Here is a 25,541-nt window from a genome sequence, read left to right as displayed (position 1 = left end):
AAGGGTCAGGAGGCTTCTCACAGGAAGTGAACTCAAGGGGAGACCTGGTAGATAAGAGGGAATTTGCCACAAGAATTCTTGGAACAGGATGTGAAAGGATATGGAGTATGTGCATGTGCATGGGGTAGAGTGAGTTAGTCTTATAGGGTTTGAGGGTTAGGGTGCATGGGATGGGAGGCTGGAAAGAAGGTAGTACCAAATTATTAAGGGCCTTCAGTGCTTTGCTGAGGGTTTTGGACTTTATCTTGTATGTAATAGGGGAAGAACTGTCAAGTCTAGGAATGATATGATCTGTAATCCAGACCAGGATGAAATATGAAGTCAGGGTCATCCATTACCGTGATACTCGTAGATAGTCTGCACTGGAGTGCTGGCCATGGAGATGGAGAAGAGGAGATGTTTGCAGGATATAGAAAGAACTGCTGGAATGTAATGACTGATAAGAGGAGAATGGAAGAATGAGGACAATTCTACATTGCCCTCAAAAATGGTATCCTTCTAGGTATTATGGGTACTTAGTTGGAAAAATTTGAGAAGTACTGGTAGCATAATGGAAAGAACATGAGTTTTGGAGCTGAGTGGAATTGAATTCAAATCCAGTTTTATCATTTGTTGGTCTCATATTTAGTATAGATAATAATCCTACCTCAAAGTTGATTATATGATAATAAAGTACATTTAAAGCACCTAGTACAGTGCTCTGTAGAGTTTTTACAAAGTTGGCACTAGAGGAAGGAAGAAACTCCCAGTGGTGGTGGTAGGCAGTAAGGGCGCATAGCCCTCGCACCTGTATCTCTGCCTAACCTGTGATCTCTGCATATACAAAATTTGCTCCAAAGCTTCTACACATAATCTCCACCTGTGAACATTAACTGTGGAGGACGGAGGCTTCATCTCCCCATACCCTTATCATTTGTTTGCTTTGGGAGCAACAGAAACCTAAGAGACTCCGGCCAGCAATCAAGAGTAGTATCACTGAAGATCAGCCAAAGCTATTGAGATAATAGCTACCATTTATTAAGTGCTTATTATGGTTGAGCATTGTGCTTATAATTAATTATCTCTTCTGATTTTTCAGTTTTAGGGATAACACCTGGACATGTTCTGTCTCAGCTCTACGGTAACTCCTGATAAATAATCTGATATCACTATTGAAGAAAGCTTCTGCGAACAATCTTTGGTGTCGTTTCCTCTAATCCACTTCACAGAAGCCAACAATAGTTGGGGCTGGCTTTCTCTTAGTAAAAAAATAAAATGTTTGAGTTCCCACTGGATCAAGTAGGAATGCCTCCCAATGCCTCAGGTAGTGGGTCAGAATTTCAAGAATGTGTTGATCTGGCCTCTTTAGAATAAGAAATGCTAATTTTGATTACAGAATATTTTCCTCATCTAAATTTAAAATTTTATTACCATGTTAGCTGAGGATTCTTCTTTAAAAAGGAAACGGGGGGGGGGCGGTTGGTGCAGCTGGGTGGCTCAATCAGTTGAGCATCTGACTTCAGCTCAGGTCATGATCTCACAGTTTGTGAGTTCAAGCCCCACATCAGGCTCATTACTGTCATCCTGTCAGTGCAGAACCTGCTTCAGATCCTCTGTCCCCCTCTCTCTGCCCCTCGCCTGCCTGCACTCTCTCAAAAATAAAGAAATATTAAAATTAAAAAAAAAAAGGAAACTGGAAGCATACACAGTCTTAATTATCCTTGTATTCACTTCAAGATCTGTCTTCCAGTCTGCCATCCCAATCTTGTGCTCTTTTGCCTACAGACACTCAGAGATATTTGGTTTTACTCTTGTTTTTTTTTTTTTTGTCTTGAAACCTACAAGCTCTTTCCTAACTCTTGGTCTCTTGCTTTCAGTCCCCTCTTCCTCCCTCCTCCTCCTCCTTCTTTTTTTTTTTACTAAATAATTGCAATGCTGGTGTCTTCTCATGATTCAGACCTCAGCACAGAAGGCTTTCTGACCATGCAATCCAAAAAAGTTGTCCCTCCCTCACATTACACTCTCACAGTACTTATCACTTTGCAAATAACCTTAGTGATGTATGTGTTTACTTGTTTTCTCTTTGCTTCTTGGCTCCAGTGTGTAAACTCCATGAAAATGAAAGCCTTGCCTATTTTGTTCACGACATAATCCTCAGGGCTCAGAACAGTGCTTGACACACTAGTGGGTGTTTAATAAATAATTGTTGAATTAAATGTTTATTATCAGAATGAATAGGTAGTATTAAGTGTGAACTATATTTTCAATTTCCAAAGGAGTTTTTACAGATGCATTTGGAGCTTCATTGGATGTATTAAACCTAAAAACTTGCTATTTATTATAATGCCCAAAATAAAATGTTTTTTAAAAAAATAAGATGGGGTACCTGGGTGACTCAGTTGGTTAAGCATCTGACTTCGGCTCAGGTCATGATCTTGCGGTCGGTGGGTTTGACCCCTGTGTCTGGCTCTGTGCTGACAGCTCAGAACCTACAGCCTGCTTTGGATTCTGTGTAGCCCTCTCTCCCTGCCCCTCCCCCACTCATTCTCTCTTTCTCTCTCTGTCTCTCTCAAAAATAAATAAACATTAAAATTTTTTTAAAAAATAAGATGAATAATAACAGTATCTTTTTTTCTCCTAAAGTTCTTCTTTTTGGTTTGACATATTCAAAATTAACTTAAATTAAAAGGAAAGGGTATATATGAAACAAAAAATTATTTTAAAATGGATTATAGGCCTAAATGTAAAGCTAAAACTGTAAAAAATATCTAAAACTTTTAGAAGAAGGCATAGATGAAATCTTTGTGATCTTGAGTTAGACAAACCCACATTAGATATGACAACAAAAGTATAAGTGACAAAAGAAAAACAGATACATTGAACTTCACAAAAGACCACATCAAATAAAAAGCTTTTATGCTGTAGAGGTTACCACCAGGAAAGTGAAAAGTCAGCCTACTAAATGGGGTAAAATATTTACAAATCATATAACTGATAAGGCACTCGAAATCTAGACTATATGAAGAATTCTTTCAATTCAATAATAAAAAGATAAATACACCAGTTAAAATGTAGATAGACATTCTCCAAAGAAGATACAAAAATGGCCAATCAGCATGTGAAAAGCACATCATTAGCCATTAGGGAAATATAAATCAAAGCTACAGTGAGATATAGCTTCACACTCACTCACTAGGATGGCCATTATCAAAAAGACGAAACAAGCATTCGTGAGGATGTGGGGAAATTAGAACCTTCATAAGTGTTGGTGTGATTGTAACATGGTGTAGCCTCTTTGGAAAACAGCTTAACTCTTCAAAATATGAAACATAGAGTTACCACATAACCCAACAATTCCATTCATATATATATATATATATATATACATATATATATATATATATATGAAATGTAAACATGTCCATACAAGCCCTGTAAATATTCACAACAGCAAAACAGGAAAAAAACAGAAGTAGCTCAAATGTCCATCAGCTGGTAAATGGATAGTTAAAATGTCATCTATCTATATAATAGAATATTATTCAGCCATAAAAAGAAATAAAATACTGACACATACTACAATATGAATGAACCTAGAAAACATTATGCTAAGTGAAAGATGCCAGTCACAAAAGACCATCTCATTTATATGAGATATCCAGAATAGGCAAATCAATGAGACAGAAAGTAGATAAGTGGTTGCCTAGGACTGGGGGTGGAGGGAATGGGAAGTGAATGTTAATTGGTATTGGTTTCTTTTTGGAACGATAAAAATGTTCTAAAATTAGGTAGCAGCAATGGTTGCACAACTCTGTGGGGATACCAAAAAACTTTGAATAGTACCCTTTAGACAGGTGAATTATGTATGACCTGTGAATTATATCTCAATAAATCTTTTTGTTTTTAAGAGTACAATGCAGGGAAATAAAAGGAAGGGATGTTTAAAATTAAGAGGATCAAACTTCAAAGTGAGTTTGAGGTGGCAAAATAGAGAGTATAATATTTCTATTTTTAGCTTAGATATTCTAACTTTAGCAAGAGCATAGACTTGCAATTTTATGCTTAGCATTGCATCCTCAGACACAGATTTGCCCTTTTCTTCACAAGTACCACCTTTACTGCTTTTGTTTTAAAAATGCATAATGTAGAGTACACTAAAAATTAGTCTTTTATTTACATTTATGTGGTGCCTGTATCTAGTGTCCCCAAAGTGTTAGAATAATAGTTTTACTATTAGATGATAGCACTATAAAGATGGAAACACTTTGTTCCCTCTGCCATGGCCCTCACAAGTATAATAGTTGGGTGCCCAGGCTGTGCGATCAGACTGCCTGGACTGTTTCAGGCAATGTGAACTTGGGAGAGACACTTAACTTCAGTGTCCCTATCTGTAAAAGGGAGGCAGAGGTAGTGAAACTAATTACTACATAATGTTGTTCTGAGAATTAAAGGAAATAATGCATGTAGGGAATTTAGCACAAGATGTCAAGAGCATAGTAAATGCTCAAATTGTAGTAGTTGTTAGCAATTATTATTTTAATTTAGCAACAGCGATAGAGGATTGAGATTATTAAGAAATGAATAAAAACAAGTTGCAATTGGTTGAGAATTGAGTATTAGAATCCTAAAAGTGAGGACTGGAAGGATGTATAATATTCTTATTCTCAGTTTCATTAACATTAGGTAACTATATTCGACATTTAATCAAGATATTTGGATAGTTTTCAGAATTTACTGCTAGAAAACTCTTTACAGAACTTGCTAAAGATAAAGCTGTGAAGTTGTATGAATATTTTTCAGAGAACAATATGTGACTCAAGCATTGCCACAGAGACCTGATATTTTAGGCTACATTTCTAATCAGTGGTATCTTACCACTTTTCACTTTACAACTTATGCCTGTAATTTGAGTAACAAATCTGCCAAGAAGTCTCCTTTCCTCCTCCTTTGCGGTTTATTCAGCCAATATTTTTTCTATGGAAAGTAGCAAGAACTTCTGACTATTTTTTAGGACTATTTTAACTTTTTAGGAGAAGGGAAACATTAGTGAAAATAACCACTTACAAAATAGTAACTGTGATAAAGAATAGCCATTTTGAGCTTTATTTGTGTGCTTTAAAAATGGGCCTTAAAATTTTCCCATATTAACCAAAATTCCAGGGAAGAAGAAAGGGAGAGAAGGAACTTAAAAGTACTTACAAGTTTCTCCCTTTTCCCCCCAAAGACTTTTATTTTTGTTATATTAATAGGTAAAATTCTCTGAGGAGCATTAAGTGAACTTTAGAAACTCATAGCTACACAGTTCCCCTATGTGTAGCTTATCTATAAATATTCTTAATATAATAATACTTGGTGGTCATAAGGATCTGTTTGAGGAAACCGGGGATCTGTACATAGGAAAAAATTACTAAGGATAGGCCTGCCCCGCTTCCCAGACTTGGTAAGAGTAGGTAAGTTAGTCTCTTTGTACTTCATTTTCCTCACCTTAAAGAGGGAATACATGAACTTACTCATAGAGTTGATGTGAGGATTAAATGAAATACAACATGTAAAGTGCACCAAGCACACAGTAAAATGCCAAGTTTTCGCTCTTGTTGTTGTTGTAGTGGCCAGAAAGAGGTAAAAAGGAGCTGTAGCAGATGCCTCAAAGATGCAAATATTAACAGTCCTTGGTAGAGAAAGGGTGTGTTAAAAGCATGGAGATCTTCCAAACTGCACTTGAGCTATTTTCAAAGGGGCACAAAGCGTACAGTCAAAAGCTCCTTGCCTTTTGTCTTGGTAGGAACCACAAGAATCAGAGCTTGTGGAAGCGGGTGGGGTGCAAGTGGCAGGGGCTGAGACGACAGAAAAATAAGTGACTTTGAGGAGTGGGGCTGGATTTAGAAACATGAAAATCACCAGGCTTGCTGCCACATGCCTGAAATACGACTCTTGTTTTCCCTGTTAAGGAATTGATTTAAAATTTGCTCAGAAATTGATAAGATTACATTCAGCCATGTTTACATACCCTGCCTGACATGCAACAGTATTTAAATCTTATTAAAGATTGGAAATTAACTAATAATGGACTGACCTCTATCGGAAGGCAGAGTTTGGATTTAAAAGTTGATGTCAACAGTCTCAGAGTGGAGTTAGAAGACTAGGTTACCTCCTGGCATTAGCACTTAAAGAGGTGTGAATTTGGTAACTCATTTCACCTCTGAAATGGTTTCATCAGCTGTGAAAAGGGGAAACTACCTAACAAGCTGTTGTTGAGATTAAGGTTATTTGTAACACCTTGAACATAAGAGACACATTTTCTATTTTGTGTAAATGGGAAAAGGTTGAAAAGTTATGATGATATATTTAAACACTCCTTAAGTGTTACCAAATATGCTTGAATATGCACTGACATCTATTGCCTTAATGGACCTTACTATTCTCAACTAATATCAACGCTTTTAATAACAGCAATTAATTTGCTGACACATTTCCCTCTCCTCGCTGCATTTCTCAGCACCCCACACACTCAGATGCTTTACAATATTATTTCTTGAACACATTTTACCAACCTTACCTTGCTGGACACTAATGGACAATTGGATCGAGTTCAGAAAGTGCTCCTACAAACAGTGCCTTTTTGAGGTTTGCCCCGTATCTAGCTAGTGCTGCACTGTTAAGAGTTAACAGCAATTAAAGCACCCATCGCAACATTCAGGAAAGGCGCGCAATGCTCCTGTGTGATAGTTCAAGTGGTCTTTTTCATTCTGCTAACCGAGTTCACGTCCCCGCGAGAGAAAGCGTATTCCTCCTTCATTTAAACACAAGAGTCTCGATTCATTATTGGCGGTGCAACAGGGCGACTCCAACACCTGGGCAGCTAAGAACTTGGAACAGATCGGGACATGCCTGCGCGAGACAGCAACCTCCCAGCCCTGGAAGTTTGTGAGTCTCTAATTGTAAAATCTGGAGTCACCTTGACCCTCCCCGGGGAGGTGGGGAAAGTTAGCCCTGGGCCGGAGACGGGTAAGTAAAACCAAAGACAGAGAACTTTCGCGAGCAAAATACGCCGTCTCGTTTTCCTGTTTTCAGCGTAGCCCGAGACCCAGAGAGTTTAAGGGTGGCAAGAGCAGGTGGCAGGACTCCGCCCACCACAGCGCTTCCCCGCCCTCAGCTCGCACGCTCCACTCCCTTCGTGAGGTCCCTCCTCTTAGGCGCGCGCGAAGAGTTGCAGCGCCGTGCATTCTGGGATTTGTAGTCTTGGAGCCGAGAGCCGCCTCAGGAAAAGCGACTCTGGCCTACATACCCCGTGGTGCCGTGCGGCGCTGGCCGCTCCCGGATGTGTGCCTGGCGCCGGAAGAGAAGACGGCCCCCCTCTCTCGGCCCGGCCATCTTGTGGGAAGAGCTGAAGCAGGCGCTCTTGGCTCGGCGCGGCCCGCTGCAATCCGTGGAGGAACGCGCCGCCGAGCCACCATCATGCCTGGGCACTTACAGGAAGGCTTCGGCTGCGTGGTCACCAACCGATTCGACCAGTTATTTGACGACGAATCGGACCCCTTTGAGGTGTTGAAGGCAGCAGAGAACAAGAAAAAAGAAGCCGGCGGGGGCGGCGTTGGGGGCCCCGGGGCCAAGAGCGCAGCTCAGGCCGCAGCCCAGACCAACTCTAACGCGGCAGGCAAACAGCTGCGTAAAGAGTCCCAGAAAGACCGCAAGAACCCACTGCCCCCCAACGTCGGCGTGGTTGACAAGAAAGAGGAGACGCAGCCGCCCGTGGCGCTTAAGAAAGAAGGTAAAGCTGTGGTAGAAGGTGGGGGAGACCCGGGATGGAGGGAAGGAGCGAGGGGACTTTACGGCTACCACCTGCTTCTGGAGTTCTGAGGGTCCGCGGGAGACTTTGCCGCCGATTTCCTCACGTTTCCTCCACACGACAAAAGCCAGGTCCCGCTAAGGTGCTGGGAGCATGGTAGCCCCAAGTTCAAACCACCTGCAAGGATCCTGGAGCCATCCCCTTCCCGCTTCAGTTTCTGAGCGGAGGAGCGTGCTCTGGAGATAAGCAGCTCCTCGAGCGTGTTCGCGATCCTGGGAGGCTGTTGACTTCCCGCCGGATTCCTTGGCGGGCGAGCGCGTGGACCGAGGTTCGGGGAAGCTAGCCACTTGCTGAAGCTTTTGTAGTTACGGGGAAGTGTGGGGTCCACAGCTTCTTGCTGCACGGAGCTCTCCCGAGGCTGCTTTGAGGTGCGGTTGGCTTCTCTCCTGCCATCTTGTCCCACGATGGCGCGGAGTACCCCACTGAAAAGCTGGGGGGGTCGGAGTTTGCACCTGAGCTAGTTCTGTGTCCTACGCTATCATACTGTGGAGCAAGCTGCTGTTCCAGGTGCCACATATACTTTATTGCCCACCCCCCATCCCCTTAACTGTTAAAAACTATAAACTTGGAGTGAAGGAAGCTTTTGGGAAGAGACATTTTGTTACACTGTAGCAAGCAGAAGCGGGAATTCTGAACGAAGACCTGTTATTGCAGGAAATCCTGAGGCTCGTCCTCTGTCCCGTCACCCCTCCTCTCAGTATTTCATATTGGTGGCCCCGCCTGGGCCTCGTGGTGAAATGAGTGCAGAGGCTGTCACAATGTTAGCCATGGCAGAGCTCCTTTGAGTCTGTAGCTTTTTCTCCACATGTGCATGAAGCATGGTCGGGATTCATTGGCCGGTCACAGTTGTCTTGGGGTTGATTTTTGCGTTCTCTTATTGCTGGTTTGTCTTCTGTGATGGATGAAAAAGCAAAAACAGTTGAGGATAAGAAAAAAGTGTACTCGATCGGTAGGTAGGTGTAGAACTTAATCTCTGAATCTTTGGAGTTGCCTTTTTACGTTGAAAGTTGAAATTATTCTTCACTGCCACGTGCTCGTGAAAGTAGTAGTTTCTCATTTTAGTTGAATTGCATTCAACTAATTTTAAAAATCACAACAATTATGATTGATTATGATATTAGGCTTTGCTTTGGGATTTTTTTTTTTTTAATACAGAACTTCTGTGATGCTTGGAATGAAGAACCTATGTGATGACTAAAACAAAACAATTCTTGTATTAAAATTACAGGGTGGGGAGAAGCACAATTTGGAGTGTTGGAAAGCATGTGTGCACATTGATTAGACCAAGTATCTATTTAATCTAAGTTTTAAAGCAACCTGTAGCACAGTGGAATAATTATTTAATTTCTGTGTTGAGTAACAGAGACCTGTGTAATTGTTTACTATTTTTTGCTCAAGTTCACCCCCTTGATCACCAATCCAAAAAAAGTGAAAAAATTGAGTCAAATGTATAAATCAAAGTGTACCAGGTAAATGTGTTCACCCATTTTTAATGTTCAAAGCATGAAGATTGGTTTAAACCCCTCAGTTGTTTTGATCATAAAGCCCACTTTTGAGGTAAGCTCTTAACCTCAAACCTAGTATTTTAGGTTACAAAATTGTGGAATTACTTCATAAATTTATAACCAGGACTGAGTTCACACTCTGTACACTTTCCTTAGGAAAACTTCCATATTAGCTGTCAACATTTTCTTCAGATCAGCAATACATTGCACTCACTTGTTAACCTTAAATTGCATAAAACACAAGCATATAAATATAGGAAAAGTGTTGAATGAAAAAGATTTCAGATCCCTACTACCTGTCAGTTGATGTTGTGGGCATTGGAGAAGGATAGACCTGTAAACTGTCTTCCTGCCTCTTGGCAGTGGGAAGAATTGCTACCTAATCATGTGTTCTTTGCCTTTGGATGATAAGTCCTGGCAAATGCTAGAAGTATCTTAGATATGTATTTTGTATTTTATGAGTTTCATAGCTTGTCCATTTGAAGAATTTGAGAGCTGACACAGAACATCGCTAAGAGTGTAGACTAAGGTGTTTTTTAGTTTTTTTTTTTTTTTTTTTTTTTTATTGAAAGCCTGGAATCTACTGCAAATCAAATGAGTTTGCAAGTGCAGATAAGAGGGTAAGAAAAGTTTGAATTTTTAAAAATATCTGTCATTGGGTGAATTTATTTAGTAAATTTTTTAGGTTCTGTAAGCATAATAATGAATATTGGGTGGGGAAGGAAGCCATTGTTCATTTGGGTGTGTTTGGCTTGTTGAATATCATTATTAAAGGACTGGTTCCATAGCTCCACCCCAATACACTATACCTGTGACAGCATTTGTTTAAGATGCTTTACGATCTAACATTTGTGGTCTACCCTGAGAGTTTATGTGGATTGGACCTTAAAATTTTATTTAAGAGTTTGATATTTACCATTTGAATTCAGTTACAAGCAACTGAATGATTGGGTGCATTCTGGTGGTGGTCACTTTCTTAGAAAGAATCAGTGAATCAACTTAAGATCCTGTTACAAAACCAATTCCTCAGCTGCTTTTTGACTCGGGCAGAAATTATGGTTTAGGAGTTTAGGCATACCTGAAATTTTAGTCATGAATTTAATCTACTTGAGGCCACTGATAATGCATATTGGTTGCCTTTGTGGGCCACTGACACAGGAAAAAACTAATGAGGAAATCAGTAAATGTTTTAGCCATCACCTAGTGATGGTTTTTATTTCTTAAATACTGTTTTTAAAGGGATCTATGTGTGTGTGGTTTTTAAAGATTCTTCGGAAACAAAGATACTTGTAAGGGCAAACAAAGAAAGCTCTCCATTTATAATAATGAAATGATTGGACTATTTCCTAGTGGTTGCATAGCAGTATTTTTTTTTTCTCCGTGTGTGTCCCTGTGAATGGATATGGATGGATACACATGTGAATACATACAAAAATTAATAGAGGAAAATGATACTTTTTTCTGGTTAACTAGCTGTTTGAAACAATGAAGATGTATTCCTCTGTTGCATTTGTTTTCCTATCAGTTTTGTAATTTCATAGAAATTAGTTTTATTTCCTCCAGATTATGTAAAATAAAGTAGGTGGCCTTCACTGTTTTTCTGAGGGTCCTTATCTGGTGAGTGTGTTGATTTGCTTCAGTATTAACTAATGAATGGCTACTGGTGTTAATCTTTGGTGTCTTGAAAGCCACTATGTATCATATGCCTAAAATTTCTAAAAGTGGGAATTTTAAATTAAGGGATTGTGGCATCTTGAAAAGTGAGAGGAATAATGGCTACCCTGATGACTTACAAGTCAGTTACAGGAATGCTTGGGGAGGGAATGGGATATGATTTGGCAAACTCTAAATATAAATAGAAGTTTGAAACAAATTTATTGTCTTTAAATAGGAATTTCTCTGAAGTACTTTTATACTTTATAGAGATGCCCACTTGCCATTTTCAGCAGCAAGTGCTGGACAGTGGATTGAAAGAATAGCAACTTTTTTTTTCTTTTTTTGTCTTTTCGGTAGTCTGCCTAATTTTTTGTGTTGCAAAAACACTGTGCTTATGCAGGTTATTTATCATTTTAGGAATAAGACGTGTTGGAAGAAGACCTGATCAACAGCTGCAGGGTGAAGGGAAAATAATTGATAGGAGACCAGAAAGGCGACCACCTCGTGAACGGCGATTTGAAAAGCCACTTGAAGAAAAGGGTGAAGGAGGAGAATTTTCAGTTGATAGGCAAGATTTTTTAATTTCTTCATATTTGTCAGTTTATAGAGTTATATATTAACACAAAGCTATAAACTGGGCATAATTTGCCAGGTGGCAGTGTGGCTGGTTACATTGATCAGTTTTTTAGAGAAATGTCTGAGTGTGTGCATTGTTTTACTATGAACATTTTGGTGACAGTTTTTAGTGTTCAGTCTTGGACTTCTTGTAATGAAATACTTCTATCGAATCAGTGGATAATTCTTTTCCTTACTGTCCCCAGATGTTGTTAGCAGGAAAGTCCTGTTGGGTGATTGTTTATAGGAAAACAGATGACTTGTGCACATTAGATGCATTTATTTTTATTTTGAAGTGTATTGGTGAGGTGTAGTGGTTTTACTAGATTATAATGCGAAATGAATAACCATGAAAAAGTATAGGCACTGGCAGTAAAGTTTTAGAGAAAGCAAAAATTTCTCGTCTGTGGGGAGCTTCCTAGTTCTGATTTCTGTGTCTGGAAGTAGATTGTTTTGAATTTTCTGAAACGTGTTTAACCACTGCATTATTAGCCAGTAAATATGTTTTTTGCATTTGAGTCTTTGGATGAATTTTCCTTATTTTTTTTTTTTCCTGGAAACCTTGGAGGAGGTATATAATATTTTTTTGTTTGTTGTAGACCGATTATTGATCGGCCTATCCGAGGCCGTGGTGGTCTTGGAAGAGGTCGAGGAGGCCGTGGACGTGGAATGGGCCGAGGAGATGGATTTGATTCTCGTGGCAAACGTGAATTTGATAGGCATAGTGGAAGTGATAGATCGTAAGTCTTATATAGGTTTTTATTATATTTTTACATGTGAATTTGCTTCCTTAATTAGACAAAATTTGAATTTCTAGAATTAAAGAGTACTATGTTAACTCAGTTTTGTTAGTTCTTTTTCACATTACAGTGGCCTGAAGCACGAAGACAAACGTGGAGGTAGCGGCTCTCACAACTGGGGAACTGTCAAAGATGAATTAACGTTGGTATTCTGAATTTTTAAAATAATGCTTAAATAAGATTCTATACTTTATTAGAGTTTTATCTATACCTATTAAGTTTTACTTGTCCTAGGACAAGAACAGATGCTCTCATCTGAGAGCTACTTCCTTATACTATCTCGTTGGATGTATCTGAATACAATATGTCAAATGACCAATTTTCTATATTTTAATATATGTGATGTTCATTTTTCTTTTCATATGGCAGTGTAGCTTTTCAAACCCTACGTTTAAGTTATTTGGGTATGCTGATTTCCTGTATGTTTTTAATAGTTCCTTTTCTAGCTGTTGACCTGTGTGGTCATTAGAAAAGTTTGATAGGCTGTTGAAACTTTGTTTTTGAGCAAGCTACTCTGTCCTGCTACTTTTTGAATAAAGTACTTGAACTATAACTTGGAATTAGTATGCAGTTTTAAGTTATTTTCTGTTAGGTCTACCGGGAAGTTTATTTAGTAAGAAAAGATTGTTAGGGAATGTGAAGACTTTAAAACATTTTTGTATAAAGAATTCTTCAGCTACATGTAAATGGACCTAGATGCTTTTCTTTTTCTTTTTTCCTTAGAGAGTCCCCAAAATACATTCAGAAACCAATATCTTATAATTGCAGTGACTTGGATCAATCAAATGTGACTGAGGAAACACCTGAAGGTGAAGAACATCCAGTTGCAGACACTGAAAATAAGTAAGTGGTTTTATGTGTACTGGTAATGCCCCAGCATTGCAATCAGTTTGGGTTTTTACCAAGAAAAGAGCATGCAAGTTTAATGCTACTATTTGGTGGTTTTTAACCGGAGACTTTTGTGGTGCCCCAATCCCTCAAATAGTATCTATTTAGAGGACTGTTTTACACATTTTTATATTGGACTATAATGGCTTGAAAAATAGAAATGGATATTTCTATTTGAAATTACCATTGTTGTCTTTTAAAAGGTAAGGAAAATGCATATTTTACAGTATGAACAGTAATACTTGTTCACCTTAAGAACAAAAATTAACTGTTTAACCTGAGAATGGAGAATAGGAAAAAGATGCCCTGCATTTTATTTAGCTATACTTTATGTGGTAGACAAGTTGTAATGAATAATCCTAGTGATGATAGCTGTCCAGAGACATTGAATAGGTGGAAGCTAAAACTGGGGGTTTCTAAAAATTAGACCAAATGGTTGACATAAGAGAATTGTAGTATTTAGAATGCATAGGTGGTAGTACTTTGGAGTCTATATAAATTTTATTCCAAAATAGTTTAAAACTAGAAAATGTGACCATTTTAAAATTGGTTTCTCTGTCTCTGAAGGCTTCCCCTCCCCCCCATAGAATTTGGAACATAGCATTATTGTCTTGTTTTTAAATGTATGAGGAGAGCAAGAGCCAGAATATGTTACTAATTTACTGGCTTTCTTAATCCTTTTCATTTTCTGAGTTTTTTAGGTATAAGACTTGGTTTTGAAGTTTTCATTCAAGGGTGGAAGAATTGTAAAAGTTCAAGTTACGCTGGTGGAAATAATTTACTGCCTTCCTTTAGTTTCCATCAACCCAAGCAGAAGTTACATGCCAGTCATTTATTATATATAGTAATATGGCTTAAAGTCTGGAATTGCCAGTTATTTAGGGTTTGTGTAATTGCTAGTTATTTAGGGTTTTTGTTTATGTAGAGAGGGCTAGCCCACGAGTGGGGGAGGGGCAGAGGGTGAGGGAGAGCGAGAATCCCAAGCAGGCTCCACAGTCGGCAGAGCCTGACATGCGACTGTGAGATCATGACCTGAGCCAAAATCAAGAGTTGGATGCTTAACCCACTGAGCCACCCAGGCACCCTGGGTTTGTGTAATCTTAATCAGAGTATATTTAAATCAGTCAGAGAGGGGATGCTTTTCTTCTTTTTCTCCAAAAGTTGCGCCTACAGTGAACCATTATTGGTAATAGTATCATATTCCATGGGTTTGTTTGAAGAAAGAATAATAATTTACTATTAGAGTAGATAAACATACATGGTATTAAGTGATCTGTTACACTTGGGGTAATATAAATTTCACTTATATGAAACTACGAAATCATAATTTTGAGTGGTAAAACTGTTTATCGGAAGAAATTTATATATTGATAGTGTATTGCAAGCAAATCTTTTGCTCAGGAGCCAGGAATACAATTGAGGGTATTTGGGCTAAAGAAGATCAAGATTATGACATTAGAGCAGGGGAGAATCTGAATATAGTATTCCATCTTATATGTGGAAGTATAAATTTAGGAAGCATAGCTTTGATTAAGAGTCACAGGCTGACTTTGATTAACTCCCTTATATTTAGTTCCTAGAGCCTTTATTTTATTTCATTTGATCGTTACAACAACCCTTGAAGATAGAGGTCATGATCTCATGACGTGGTAAAGGTATGCTGAGTTCTATTCTTGGCTGTGTCATGACTTGGGAGTAACTAGGATCTTTTTTTGATCCTTAGTTTTCTCATTTGCAAAGTGACAGAGTTGGATTTGATATTGCTAGCCAAGGTATCATTTATTAAGTGTAAACTTGGTACAGGAAGTTTTAAGATAGGATATGTCGAACAGTGAAAAGTAGCATGGAAGGGAGATAGATATTTGAGCTCTCAGGCTAACTGAGTCACCTGCTATCTTTGGAAGGAAGCAAGGCTCCCAAAATAGCAAACAACTTGTTTGGTGACAATTACAAGTTGAGATTAGACTGAAATAATGGATTCCTAGGCCCATGCTTTGTTTTTGAAAAAAAGGAAAGGATAGTATATAATAGTTCTAACTAATTTAGTATTAAGTTTTGAAATTGGTGTGTTTTGTGGAAGGTTCCAGTATTGGTGAAGCTGCAGTATCCTGTCCATGTCAGGTTGATTTGAAAGTTTGGAGTATACAGGATTTTGGATTTATAGGTATACTTGGCTTTTAAAATTGTTTTGCTATGAGCGTTAGTTGATAAAAGAAAGGATAGAGGAATAGTTCTTTTATATTCTAGAATATGAGTCCTGGTTGTTCAGTCATCCTAGATGATTGCCTTTATTTTTGTTATAAGTTCTATATTGTGGGAAATTAGGAAAATTAAAAAGTGTTTTAGGAGAAGCTAAGCCTAATATTTTAATCACATAAGGGTATGTATGGTTTTAAAGAAGTATGTTTTTAAGAAATGTGTATTTTAGGTAAAGATAATTCAAAATTGTATATTCCTCAGTTATCCATGCTTTCACTAATTCAACAAGTACTGAATTCTAGCCTCCACCAAGTTACATGTTAACCTTTGGGTTACAAAGAGGACTGGGGTCTTCTTGTCCTTGAGTAGTCTCTTAAAGAATACCAACTAGTCCAGATTAGCTGCTTCCTTATAATTGTAAATTAGGATTTTATCAGCTTTAAAAGAACTACCAGCTATAAAACAAATATGTTTTCACAGGGAGAATGAAGTTGAAGAAGTAAAGGAAGAGGGTCCAAAAGAAATGACTTTGGATGAGTGGAAAGCTATTCAAAATAAGGACCGGGCAAAAGTAGAATTTAATATCCGAAAACCAAATGAAGGTGCTGATGGGCAGTGGAAGAAGGGATTTGTTCTTCATAAGTCAAAGAGTGAAGAGGTAAAATTAAGTTTTGTGGTGTTTGGAAATGTTCAGATGTGTATTGAATCATATTTATACTTTTTAAAAATATGACATGGGTAATCTGTTTTTAGAAAACCTTTACCTAGGATCATTTGGGGTAAACTTTCAAAAAGGAAATAAATTGCATTACTATATGTGTCAAGAAAAGTAGTCCTTTAATCAGTCCACAATGTATCTAATGTGGTTTTGTTTTTTTCCTAAAAAGCAGTTAGTTGTGTATCATAAAATTAGTGTCTTAGAAATAAGGTAGGTCTTTTCAGAGTTGTGCTAATATTTATTAAAAAGTCTTGCCTAACTGGGAATCAGTTGAAAGATTTGCATATTCATGTGGTTTAATCTAAAATAAATTAGTGGCTTCATTGGTATTAAATTTTTCAAATTCTGCCTGTGCCATTTATAATGATCAAGACTCTTCAAAAAATGTTCTCTTTTACTGAGGATTGATGTCTTACAGGAACCAGCAAATTGGTTTACTAACAAAAATATTTGAGAAAGGCATGTTGGTGGTTTTTGATTTGGTAACAATCATAGGGGCGGGTTCTTAGAGGAATGGCCCATTGCCCATGATTTAGGGCTTGTACAAATGTGAGATTTTGATTATAAAGTGAAGTTGAAATGTTTTTGTTACTAAGGCAACCTGCAATAAAAAGATTCAGTAAGATATTGCATCTTAATTTTCTAAACAAATAGCTGTGAAGCAAACTTGGAAACCTTTTGAAATAAAGGTTGAAGAGACTTAAATATTCTGGGTTTAGAGATGATTTTTTAAGCATTGACTCCATAAAAGTAAAATGGGGACTTTGTTTTAAGTACCAAGTCCTGTAGGAAAAAAAAAAAAAACTTTTTGCTTCATTTGAATGCCTTTGGTTATTTTTTTTGTAATTTTTGCAGATAAAGTTGTGTATTAGGGTTAAGCAAATAGGATTCCTGATGAAAAAAATCATGAAAGTTCATCTTGGAGAGGTTGTTAATTTGTAGTAATTATTAAACTGCTTAGGTTAAAATGGGAAAGATTTACTTAGGCAACTTGACAAAATGATTTGTAAGTTTTTTGGGGTCCCGATAGAACTTTTCTCTAGAACAAGACACACATACACAAAATACTGATCTATTTTACATGATTCATGAATACCCTGAAGTCTCTTCATGCATTTTATAGACCTTGGGTTAGGTATGGTAGTTTTAAGTACTATTTTACATTGAACTTTTCAAAAATAATTATACAAACTGATGTATATGATTAGAAATTTTTGAAAATTAAGTTGTGAAATTTGTTATGAATAACTTTAAAACCAGGACATGTTTGTTATCAAACCACTTTTATGTGTTTGGATCCTTTTTGTTCATGTTGCTTTTGTGACGTGGGTACCTGTTTAGATCTGGCCTTATTGACATATATGGTCTTGCAGTTTATGTATAGGTCTTCAAGATTGTTGTAGTACATTTTAAGTGCTCTTTCTCTTTTACATATCCTAATCCTCACAACAAACTAGTAGTTAGGAAAAACAAGAAACTTAGAAATAGAAAACTGAATTAGGTTGTTAATTGACAGCTGAAGTCAGAGCTTTTAGTTCCTGATTATCCTTCATGGTTCTAGAAAAAAAAACTGCAGATTTGTTCTAGCTGCTTTAAAGGGATGTGCCCTAAACATCCAGACTTTGTCTTTATTAGTGTAGTACAACCTTTGAGGTGCTTCAGTAGTATATCAATTAGGCTTTTTTGGTTCTGTGCTCTAGAAACTTATAAAACACTTCTAATTAATGAATTGATACTGTTGCTTTGCAATAGAAAATGTTTAAAAATTAAGCAATTCGTATATATAATTGATTTTAATTTGCCAGTTTTGTGGGTTTACATTTAAACATTAACTTAAATGGATATTCTAAAAAGAACCTTCTACTGCCTTTTAGATTAGGTTGGCCTAGCACTGAGGAATGACAATTTGGATATTAGACAATTAGAGGGGTGAAAACATAGATACAACTACAAAATTTACTTGTACTTTAAAGGGTAGTTATTAACAGTTGTAGTGTTACAACATTTAGAAAGAACAAAATGTTCATTGTTCCTTCAGAAAAGGATTGTACCTGTATTTAGGAAAGCTAAAACATACTTTTCAAGTAGTATAAGAAAAGTTTCCAACTAGAAGATTAAAACCCATTCATCCCGGGGTGCCTGTGTGGCTCAGTCAGTTAAGCATCCAACTTTGGCTCTGGTCATGATCCCACGGCTTGTGAGTTCAAGCCCCGCATCCGGCTCTGTGCTGACAGCTCAGAGCCTGGAACCTGCTTCAGATTCTGTGTCTCCCTCTCTATCTCCCCCTCCCCTGCTTGCGTGCACTCTCTCTCTCTCACTCTCTCTCAAAAGTAAACATTAAAAAAATTAAAACACATTCATCCCAAACATATAAGAAGAAATTAAGAATTAAACAGTGTAAAATTCTCTGGCTTTTGTTTTGTTTTGCAGAGTGGGTGGTATACCTTATACATAAATACAGAGGAGGATCTGGATTCCACAAACATGTTGACTTTAAGGTTACCTGGCTATATTTAAGGCTTGGATTTATTTGTGCTTAGCTTTCAAGGTTCCCTGATGTAAAGTTGTGTTTCATTTGAATCTGTAGTTCTCCAGTTTATAGGGAAGAACATATAGTTGTACATGAACAGAAAAGCATTCTGAGAAGTTTATACATGACTTCTTTTCCCAAGTCATACTTGGAAGAGTACAGAGCCAGAGTTCTCTTCATAACTTATAAAGGGATTCAGTTAATCACCAGTAGAAACCTTACATCTATCCAGAAGTCTTCATCTGAAGGACACATATCATTTTTGATATATTCACACAAAGTGCAGATTGGATTTTGGTCTTTTTAAAAGAAAGTTAATTATTTAGAAATTAGTGGTGTTGCTTTCCTATTAATCATCCCATGGCCCACTCTTAAATTTTTAGGCTCATGCTGAAGATTCGGTTATGGACCATCATTTCCGGAAGCCAGCAAATGATATAACGTCTCAGCTGGAGATCAATTTTGGAGACCTTGGCCGCCCAGGACGTGGTGGCAGGGGAGGGCGAGGTGGCCGTGGGCGTGGTGGACGTCCAAACCGTGGCAGCAGAACTGACAAGGTAATTTTAAGACTTCTTTAAGTAATTTGAAGACCTCTCTTTGGTAAATCAGTGCCCTATGTCCATTTTGGGGATATGAATAGAAGAAGAAAAAAGAAGTAGACATACCTTCAAGAAACTACATTTTAGGCTATATTTTTGTTTAAAGTATTTAAAGTGATTGAATTGTGCTGCTAGTAAAATTATCACTTTGTTCAGTACTTATTAGGTGCTGGTCATGGTGCTGTGCTAGGCATTTTAGGTACTTAATTCTTGTTACCACACTGACATCCCTGTTTTACAGAAGGAGAAATTTAGATACAAGGAACCAAGTTAACTCTTGGCCTTTGCTAAGGTCTACTTGAAATGCCAGCCTCTTCCTTTGCCTTGACTCTTTGCTGCTTTTTTTAGGTCTCAGCTAAATGTTAACATTAATAACATTTGTGTCCATAATTGTGTGACACAAGATGATATTGTCACTTTTTTTTACTATAGTGTGAAAGCTGGAATTCATTCATGTCCTAGTTTTATAATCTAATGCCTTGCACAGTGTGTGTGACATGAAACAAGTTCTTAAATATTTTGATAGAAGCCCTACTAATTGATGAATTTGAACTCTGATTTGTTTGATGCCAAAGTATCATGACTAGATATTATTAAACTAAAGTATTAGAGGTAATACTTGGGTTAAGTTAGTTCTTTGTCTCTAATGGTGTGGCTAGGAAACAACAATGATGCCTTCCTGAATTCTCAACACCTGATGTGCAAATTGGGGACCCATTTACTTGATTTAGTCTGTCAGTGTTTGATTATAGTGGTAGATTAGTATAACAGATTTTATGCTTGTCCATAATGGGTGATAATTTCTTGTTTCTTCCTCTGACATCAGGTTTTTTTAAAAAGATCACTGTTGTGTATATGGGCTCTTTCAACACATTTCTGTTGTTATTTGTACTTTATAAATAGCAGTTGGGTCCCTTTCTAACACTGATGAATGTGCTGCTTAAATCATTTTATGTAACAAGTTTCTTAGCCTGCTTTTAAATTGATGCCATTCATATTGAGCAAGGGAGGAAAAAATTACTAAACAACAAAGAATTCCACACACATATTCCATGTGAATCTACTTGTGTGATTTATTAGAAAACTAAACCCATGATATTATTAAGCAAGTTTTATAGGTTTTGATAAAAACTTAGGACAAGGCTCATTGTAAATATTTATAGTTTTATTCTGATCCATAACTTTGACTTTTAAGTAAAGCTTTTGCCACATTTTACTTAGTATTTTATTTAACCTCATGATTTTTTAGAGTTGCGTGTCTGAATGTAGACACTGGCAATCCAAGATTCTAGAATTGTTCATTTTGGTTTCTTTCTTTTTCAGTCAAGTGCTTCTGCTCCTGATGTAGATGACCCTGAGGCATTCCCAGCTCTGGCTTAACTGGATGCCATAAGACAACCCTGGTTCCTTTGTGGACCCTCCCATCTGAGGTTTTGCATGCTTAAGGATCCCAAACGACTTAAGAATTTAAAAAAAAAAAAAAAAAAAAAGACTGTCATTCATACCATTCACACCTAAAGACTGAATTTTATCTGTTTTGAAAATGAACTTCTCTCGCTACACAGAAGTAACAATATGGTAGTCAGTTTTGTATTTAGAAATGTATTGGTAGCAGGGATGTTTTCATAATTTTCAGAGATTATGCATTCTTCATGAATACTTTTGTATTGCTGCTTGCAAATATGCATTTCCAAACTTGAAATATAGGTGTGAACAGTGTGTACCAGTTTAAAGCTTTCACTTCATTTGTGTTTTTTAATTAAGGATTTAGATGTTCTCTCAATTACAAACTGGTTTTAAATATTGGACATAATATCAGTTTTAATACCTGCTTTGCATTTTCACACATGGTCAACTGGGTCATGTAAACTTTGATTTGTCAAATTTTATGCTGTGTGGAATACTAATACTACTATATGTATTTTAACTTAGTTTTAATATTTTCATTTCTGGGGAAAATCTTTTTTCACTTCTCATGATAGCTGTTATATATGCTAAATCTTTATATACAGAACTATCAGTACTTGAACAAATTCAAAGCACATTGGTTTATTAACCCTTGCTCCTGCATGGTTCATTAGGTTCAAATTTATAATTGATTGACAATTTCACCTATATTTACTTTTAAAATGTGTGACTGTCCCCCATTTTAAAAACCAAACTAGACACCTTGTTGGTGAAGGTTTAAGCTACTTGTTGGTACACATCCTATCAAGTGAAGTAGTTTTATGGGTGTTGGGTTTTTTCCTCTCCAAAGGGTGGGTGGAACAAGTTGATTTGGCTACTGCGTACTATTTAAACTGTTCTGTAAAATAAGTGTCTGGCCACTCAGTATGATTTGTGTGTGGAAGGTCCCAAATCAAAATTGTTCTTCCATAATCAACAGCCTTTTAACCCTTGCTTTTTTCTTAAGAAACCAAAGGGCACTGGTTTGTATGGTAAGATTGGGGGGGGGCGGGGGTATGTTAATTTTTGGAATTTGGAGAGCAGACAGCTTTACTTATAAGGTTGGAACAGCAGCACCGTCCTTGAAATATAAACCAAAAATCTTACTGTTTCTGAATTTCCTATATTGCTATTAATTTTGGTCTTAAGTTGATAGATGACTGTTCCACAGAAAGTGACAAGTAAGTATCTTTTACCTCTTCCTCAGAAAATTAGGTTAATGGGTTCCTTGAATAGGAGCATACCACATACATGGAGAGAATTCTCAACAAACAGATCAGATATTCTAGGATTTTTTTTTTTTTTTTTTTTGGTCACATTTATTGGTAAACAGGAAAGGAACTTAATGTACAGTTTTAAAGATCTTTTGTCACTCAGTATTTTCTACCTGTGTATGGTAATGTCCAATTTTAAAAATACTGAAGATCTTAAATCAGAATGTCTGCTATTTAGCTGATTAATTCTCCCATATACTTCTAAAAGAGAAATTGTACAGTACAAGAGTTATTCATTTGGATTAGATTTATAATCTAGTTACCTGTTAGTTTGACATCTTAGGAAGGAGGTAATTGGTTTTTAATGATGCATAAACTTTTGTGCTGGTGTTTTGGATCTTATGATGCTGAGCGTGTTCTGCACTGGTGCTAATGTCTAATATAATTTTATATTTACAAACATACCTGCTACCCAGAGGCAAGTATTAATTTAGTCCATATGGACTATTGACCCCTCTTGAGATTGCAACATACACCCTCCTAAATCATTGTGGTTAGACTTCCAAGTTCCTTAAACTTGTTTCTGGACGTGTAATGTTTGTAAACCTTGATTTTTAGCAACCTATAGAAAGCACCTCCTATTAAAAACACTTCACAAGTTCTACTTAGTGTCAGCCATTGCTGGCATTCTGTCACTGTAGAATACAGCAATATCTGGTATGTTGCAAGCTTTCAAGATAGCCTGAACTTTAAAAAGTTGGTCCATTAGTTGTATCTGATGGATGTAAATTTGCCTCCTAGTTCACTTTGTGTCAAGAGCTAAAACTGTGAACCTAACTTTCTCTTATTGGTGGGTAATAACTGAAAATAAAGATTTTATTTTCATGCTCACTTCTTAAAAGTCATGAAAACAAATAGGAGCCCATTTATCGTTACGTGTTTTCTGACCTGTGTGTGCACCCCCAAAATTATCATTCCCCCCCCCCCCCTTATATTTAGATTTTGTTTATGTGGGGTTTTTGTTAAACCAGGCTGTTGGATCACATTTGGAAGGGATACCTATTTCAATTAGAAAGCTGAATTCTTGTAAAATGAATTTCAAGGATTAACAGGACAATTGGCATTTCTTTTAGCAAATCACATTTTGAGTGTGAAAGTTAATCATACTGAATACCACTTTTTTTTTTTTTAAACAAATGATACAATACTAAAAATCCCTTAATACAGGTCTCTAAATAATAGTGGTCCCTGATTGAATGTTGTAGTAAACTTTTATCTTGGTGCTTTTACATGGGAATAATGCCAGAGTTGATATTTATTACTAAGACATTTTCAGCTTGCATTCACATAATTGGGATTTAGTTTATTTTTTAGTTTAATAGTCTTTTGAGACCTGTGTGGAATTAGGAAAGATTTTAAAATGTAGTAGGTACTACACATTCAGTTACTTAGTTTTATTTTAAACATGGAAGCAGGACACATCTCTAGTGTTGTAAATATATTTGGGGCTTATTTCTTGGTATAGGTTTGAAGGGAGACTATGAAGTACTCATTCTAATTGTATTATTTTTCCAATTGCTAGAGATCATTGCACTGAAATAGGAAAATTTTATTGTGCCATTAGGAAGTTTCATACAAAATCTAAATATTGTGTATTGGATATTTAAAACACATCTTTAAGAGCACTAGCATTACGTGGAAGGAACCAAAAATATTAAAAGGTTAAAACACAAGTGTGAAGCTCCTGGAACCTGAATGATTGTGATTTTAAGGTAAGATTATATCAGATATATTAATGGATAGCTGTCCCAACTTTGAAGGAACTGGTATAGCAAATTCTAGGGCTTTCCAATACACGTAAATTCTACTTTCTAAAGAAAGTAAATTAATACTTAAAAAGTAGATTATAACCCATATTTTTCTAATTCTGAAATTAACCTGTGTTTAGCAAGTCTAAACATAAGTCCCATTTCCAAATTAGCCGGAGAAGGCCCAAAATGTGATTACTAGTATGCTTTACAGAGTAATAACAACTTGTAAAATGATCTCTTACCAAAGTTTCAGACCTAGAAATTAGTGAAATAATTCATTAACATGATTTACAAAACTGTCAAAGTTTATCATTAAGATGTTTATTAAGTGGCAGATTTTAGAAATCTGGGTTCAGTTCCTTTTTGCTCAGCCTAGGTTTACCTTGGACATGTCCTCAACTTAAATCCTATGTGATTTTTAAGTTAGGTAAATATGAAGGTCGTAGGAGGAGTGATTGAAGTAAGCCTGTTTCAGGCTGAGAGGAATTCACTAGATCAAAGAATATAGAGAAAAATTGTAACTAAAGGATGAGAAGTTTAATTTCATAAAATGGTTATGATATAAGGATACATTATTACTATCAAGATTTTGGCTTCAGGGAGATAGTTAACATTGGAAATGAGTGTTTAAGTTCTGTATCTAAGCTAGGAGTCCACAGACTTCAGCCTGTGGCCTGCTTTTGTACAGTTGAGCAAAGAATGACTTCTACATTTTTTAGGAGTTAAAAACTAATCCTATATGAAGATGTAGCCCACAAAGCTTGAAACATATGTCCCTTCATGGAAAATCTTTGCTGACCCCTGATCTAAGCTATCACTCCCAGGTCAACATGTGAGAGTTCTAGGTACAAATTAAATCCTACCCCACTGGAAGTTGTGAAGTTAGAAGTATTTTAAAACAAGTTACCTCTTAACTTCTACAATCAGAATAAGGGCAAGGTATCTGGTAGCCTGTTTAAGTAAAGATGGTCTTGTTGTTCAAAAAAGATTATGTAGCTTGTAACTCAAATATATTCTCCTGAAAGTTGTTTAGGAAAGTAAATTCGCTATAAGATTATGCTTAATGCCATGATTATAGTTTAATGTTACATGTTTCGGCAGTTTTTGTCAATGCTAAGCTCTTTCTGATGTGTAGTGATTTTTCAGTGAGCTGAGAGTTGTGAACATTTTATATAGGTGAGGAAACAAAAGTCTGTTTTAATTAACTTCATAGGTTGAGCTGGGGTATCAATTACTGGATTCTTGAGGACTGCATTTCTCAGAGCTTAGAATATTCATTTGGGCAGAATTTCGATTTTGTGCCATTGATTACCTTATAAATAACTAGGAGTCAATTGTTTACTTCTGAATGGAAGGAAAGAAGATGAAAAATGACTCGTGCAAGTTAGGAAATAATTTACCTAATTCTGTTTTTGTTTGATATGTTAATTAGGTACTTAAAGTGTTTTAAATCAGTAACTTTGTCCCTTTTGCTCTGTTTGGCTGGGTGTGGCAGTTCCTAGTGTGCTTATGTATGCTAAGCTTTGTGCTTGGAAGACCTATGAAAGATACCTGGTTGTACCTGACAATTCTAATTAATAACAGGTGTTTTAAAACCTGTTTGGATAACATACCAGGTGTTGAGAGAGAAGCTCTGAACTGATCTTGATACAGTTTTATTTCTTAAACAGCTGTATTCAGTGTTACTGGTATGGAAATGTGGAGAGCAAAGGGCTAGTTAATATTCAGGATTTTG

At 36.7% G+C, this 25,541-nt stretch overlaps 1 protein-coding gene and 1 long non-coding RNA gene across 6 annotated transcripts in view; one reads left to right on the top strand and one right to left on the bottom strand.

Annotated features, from left to right (window-relative positions):
• The window catches only part of LOC123598039, a 39,791-nt gene extending 31,869 nt beyond the window's left edge, over nucleotides 1-7,922 (bottom strand). Inside the window, exon 1 of one of the 2 annotated variants that reach the window (XR_006712357.1) lies at nucleotides 7,819-7,922. This is a non-coding gene — a long non-coding RNA (uncharacterized LOC123598039). Of the gene's footprint in view, nucleotides 1-6,535; nucleotides 7,161-7,818 lie in introns of those variants that run through there. The other variant, XR_006712356.1, reaches the window with a different exon arrangement.
• SERBP1 (SERPINE1 mRNA binding protein 1) lies at nucleotides 7,262-22,886 on the top strand. 4 transcript variants are annotated; one of them, XM_045477791.1, is made up of 8 exons: nucleotides 7,262-7,747; nucleotides 11,404-11,554; nucleotides 12,201-12,341; nucleotides 12,454-12,543; nucleotides 13,125-13,244; nucleotides 15,969-16,146; nucleotides 19,120-19,293; nucleotides 20,659-22,886. In XM_045477791.1, exons 1-8 carry the CDS (start codon nucleotides 7,435-7,437, stop codon nucleotides 20,713-20,715), a joined length of 1,224 nt encoding a protein of 407 aa, XP_045333747.1. In that variant the 5' UTR covers nucleotides 7,262-7,434; the 3' UTR covers nucleotides 20,716-22,886. The 4 variants fall into 4 exon arrangements, with proteins under 4 accessions (XP_045333747.1, XP_045333750.1, XP_045333749.1 ...); XM_045477794.1 differs by having other exon boundaries at nucleotides 7,283-7,747; nucleotides 12,472-12,543; nucleotides 13,170-13,244; XM_045477793.1 differs by having other exon boundaries at nucleotides 7,301-7,747; nucleotides 13,170-13,244.
• Nucleotides 22,887-25,541: the final 2,655 nt, after the last annotated feature.

Source organism: Leopardus geoffroyi, chromosome C1, assembly GCF_018350155.1.
Source record: "Leopardus geoffroyi isolate Oge1 chromosome C1, O.geoffroyi_Oge1_pat1.0, whole genome shotgun sequence".
In the NCBI taxonomy this organism is placed as follows: domain Eukaryota; kingdom Metazoa; phylum Chordata; class Mammalia; order Carnivora; family Felidae; genus Leopardus; species Leopardus geoffroyi.
The sequence above is the reverse complement of the archived record's forward strand: the minus strand, read 5'-3'. Positions and strand labels throughout refer to the sequence as shown.

Excerpts from the sequence above, each read along its gene's own strand:
- SERBP1 (XM_045477791.1), top strand. The coding sequence starts at position 7,435 with ATGCCTGGGCACTTACAGGAAGGCTTCGGCTGCGTGGTCACCAACCGA. Across the intron at positions 12,342-12,453 it reads CATAGTGGAAGTGATAGATC|TTCTTTTTCACATTACAGTG; the intron begins GTAAGTCTTATA and ends CAGTTTTGTTAG. Across the intron at positions 19,294-20,658 it reads GTGGCAGCAGAACTGACAAG|TCAAGTGCTTCTGCTCCTGA; the intron begins GTAATTTTAAGA and ends TTTCTTTTTCAG.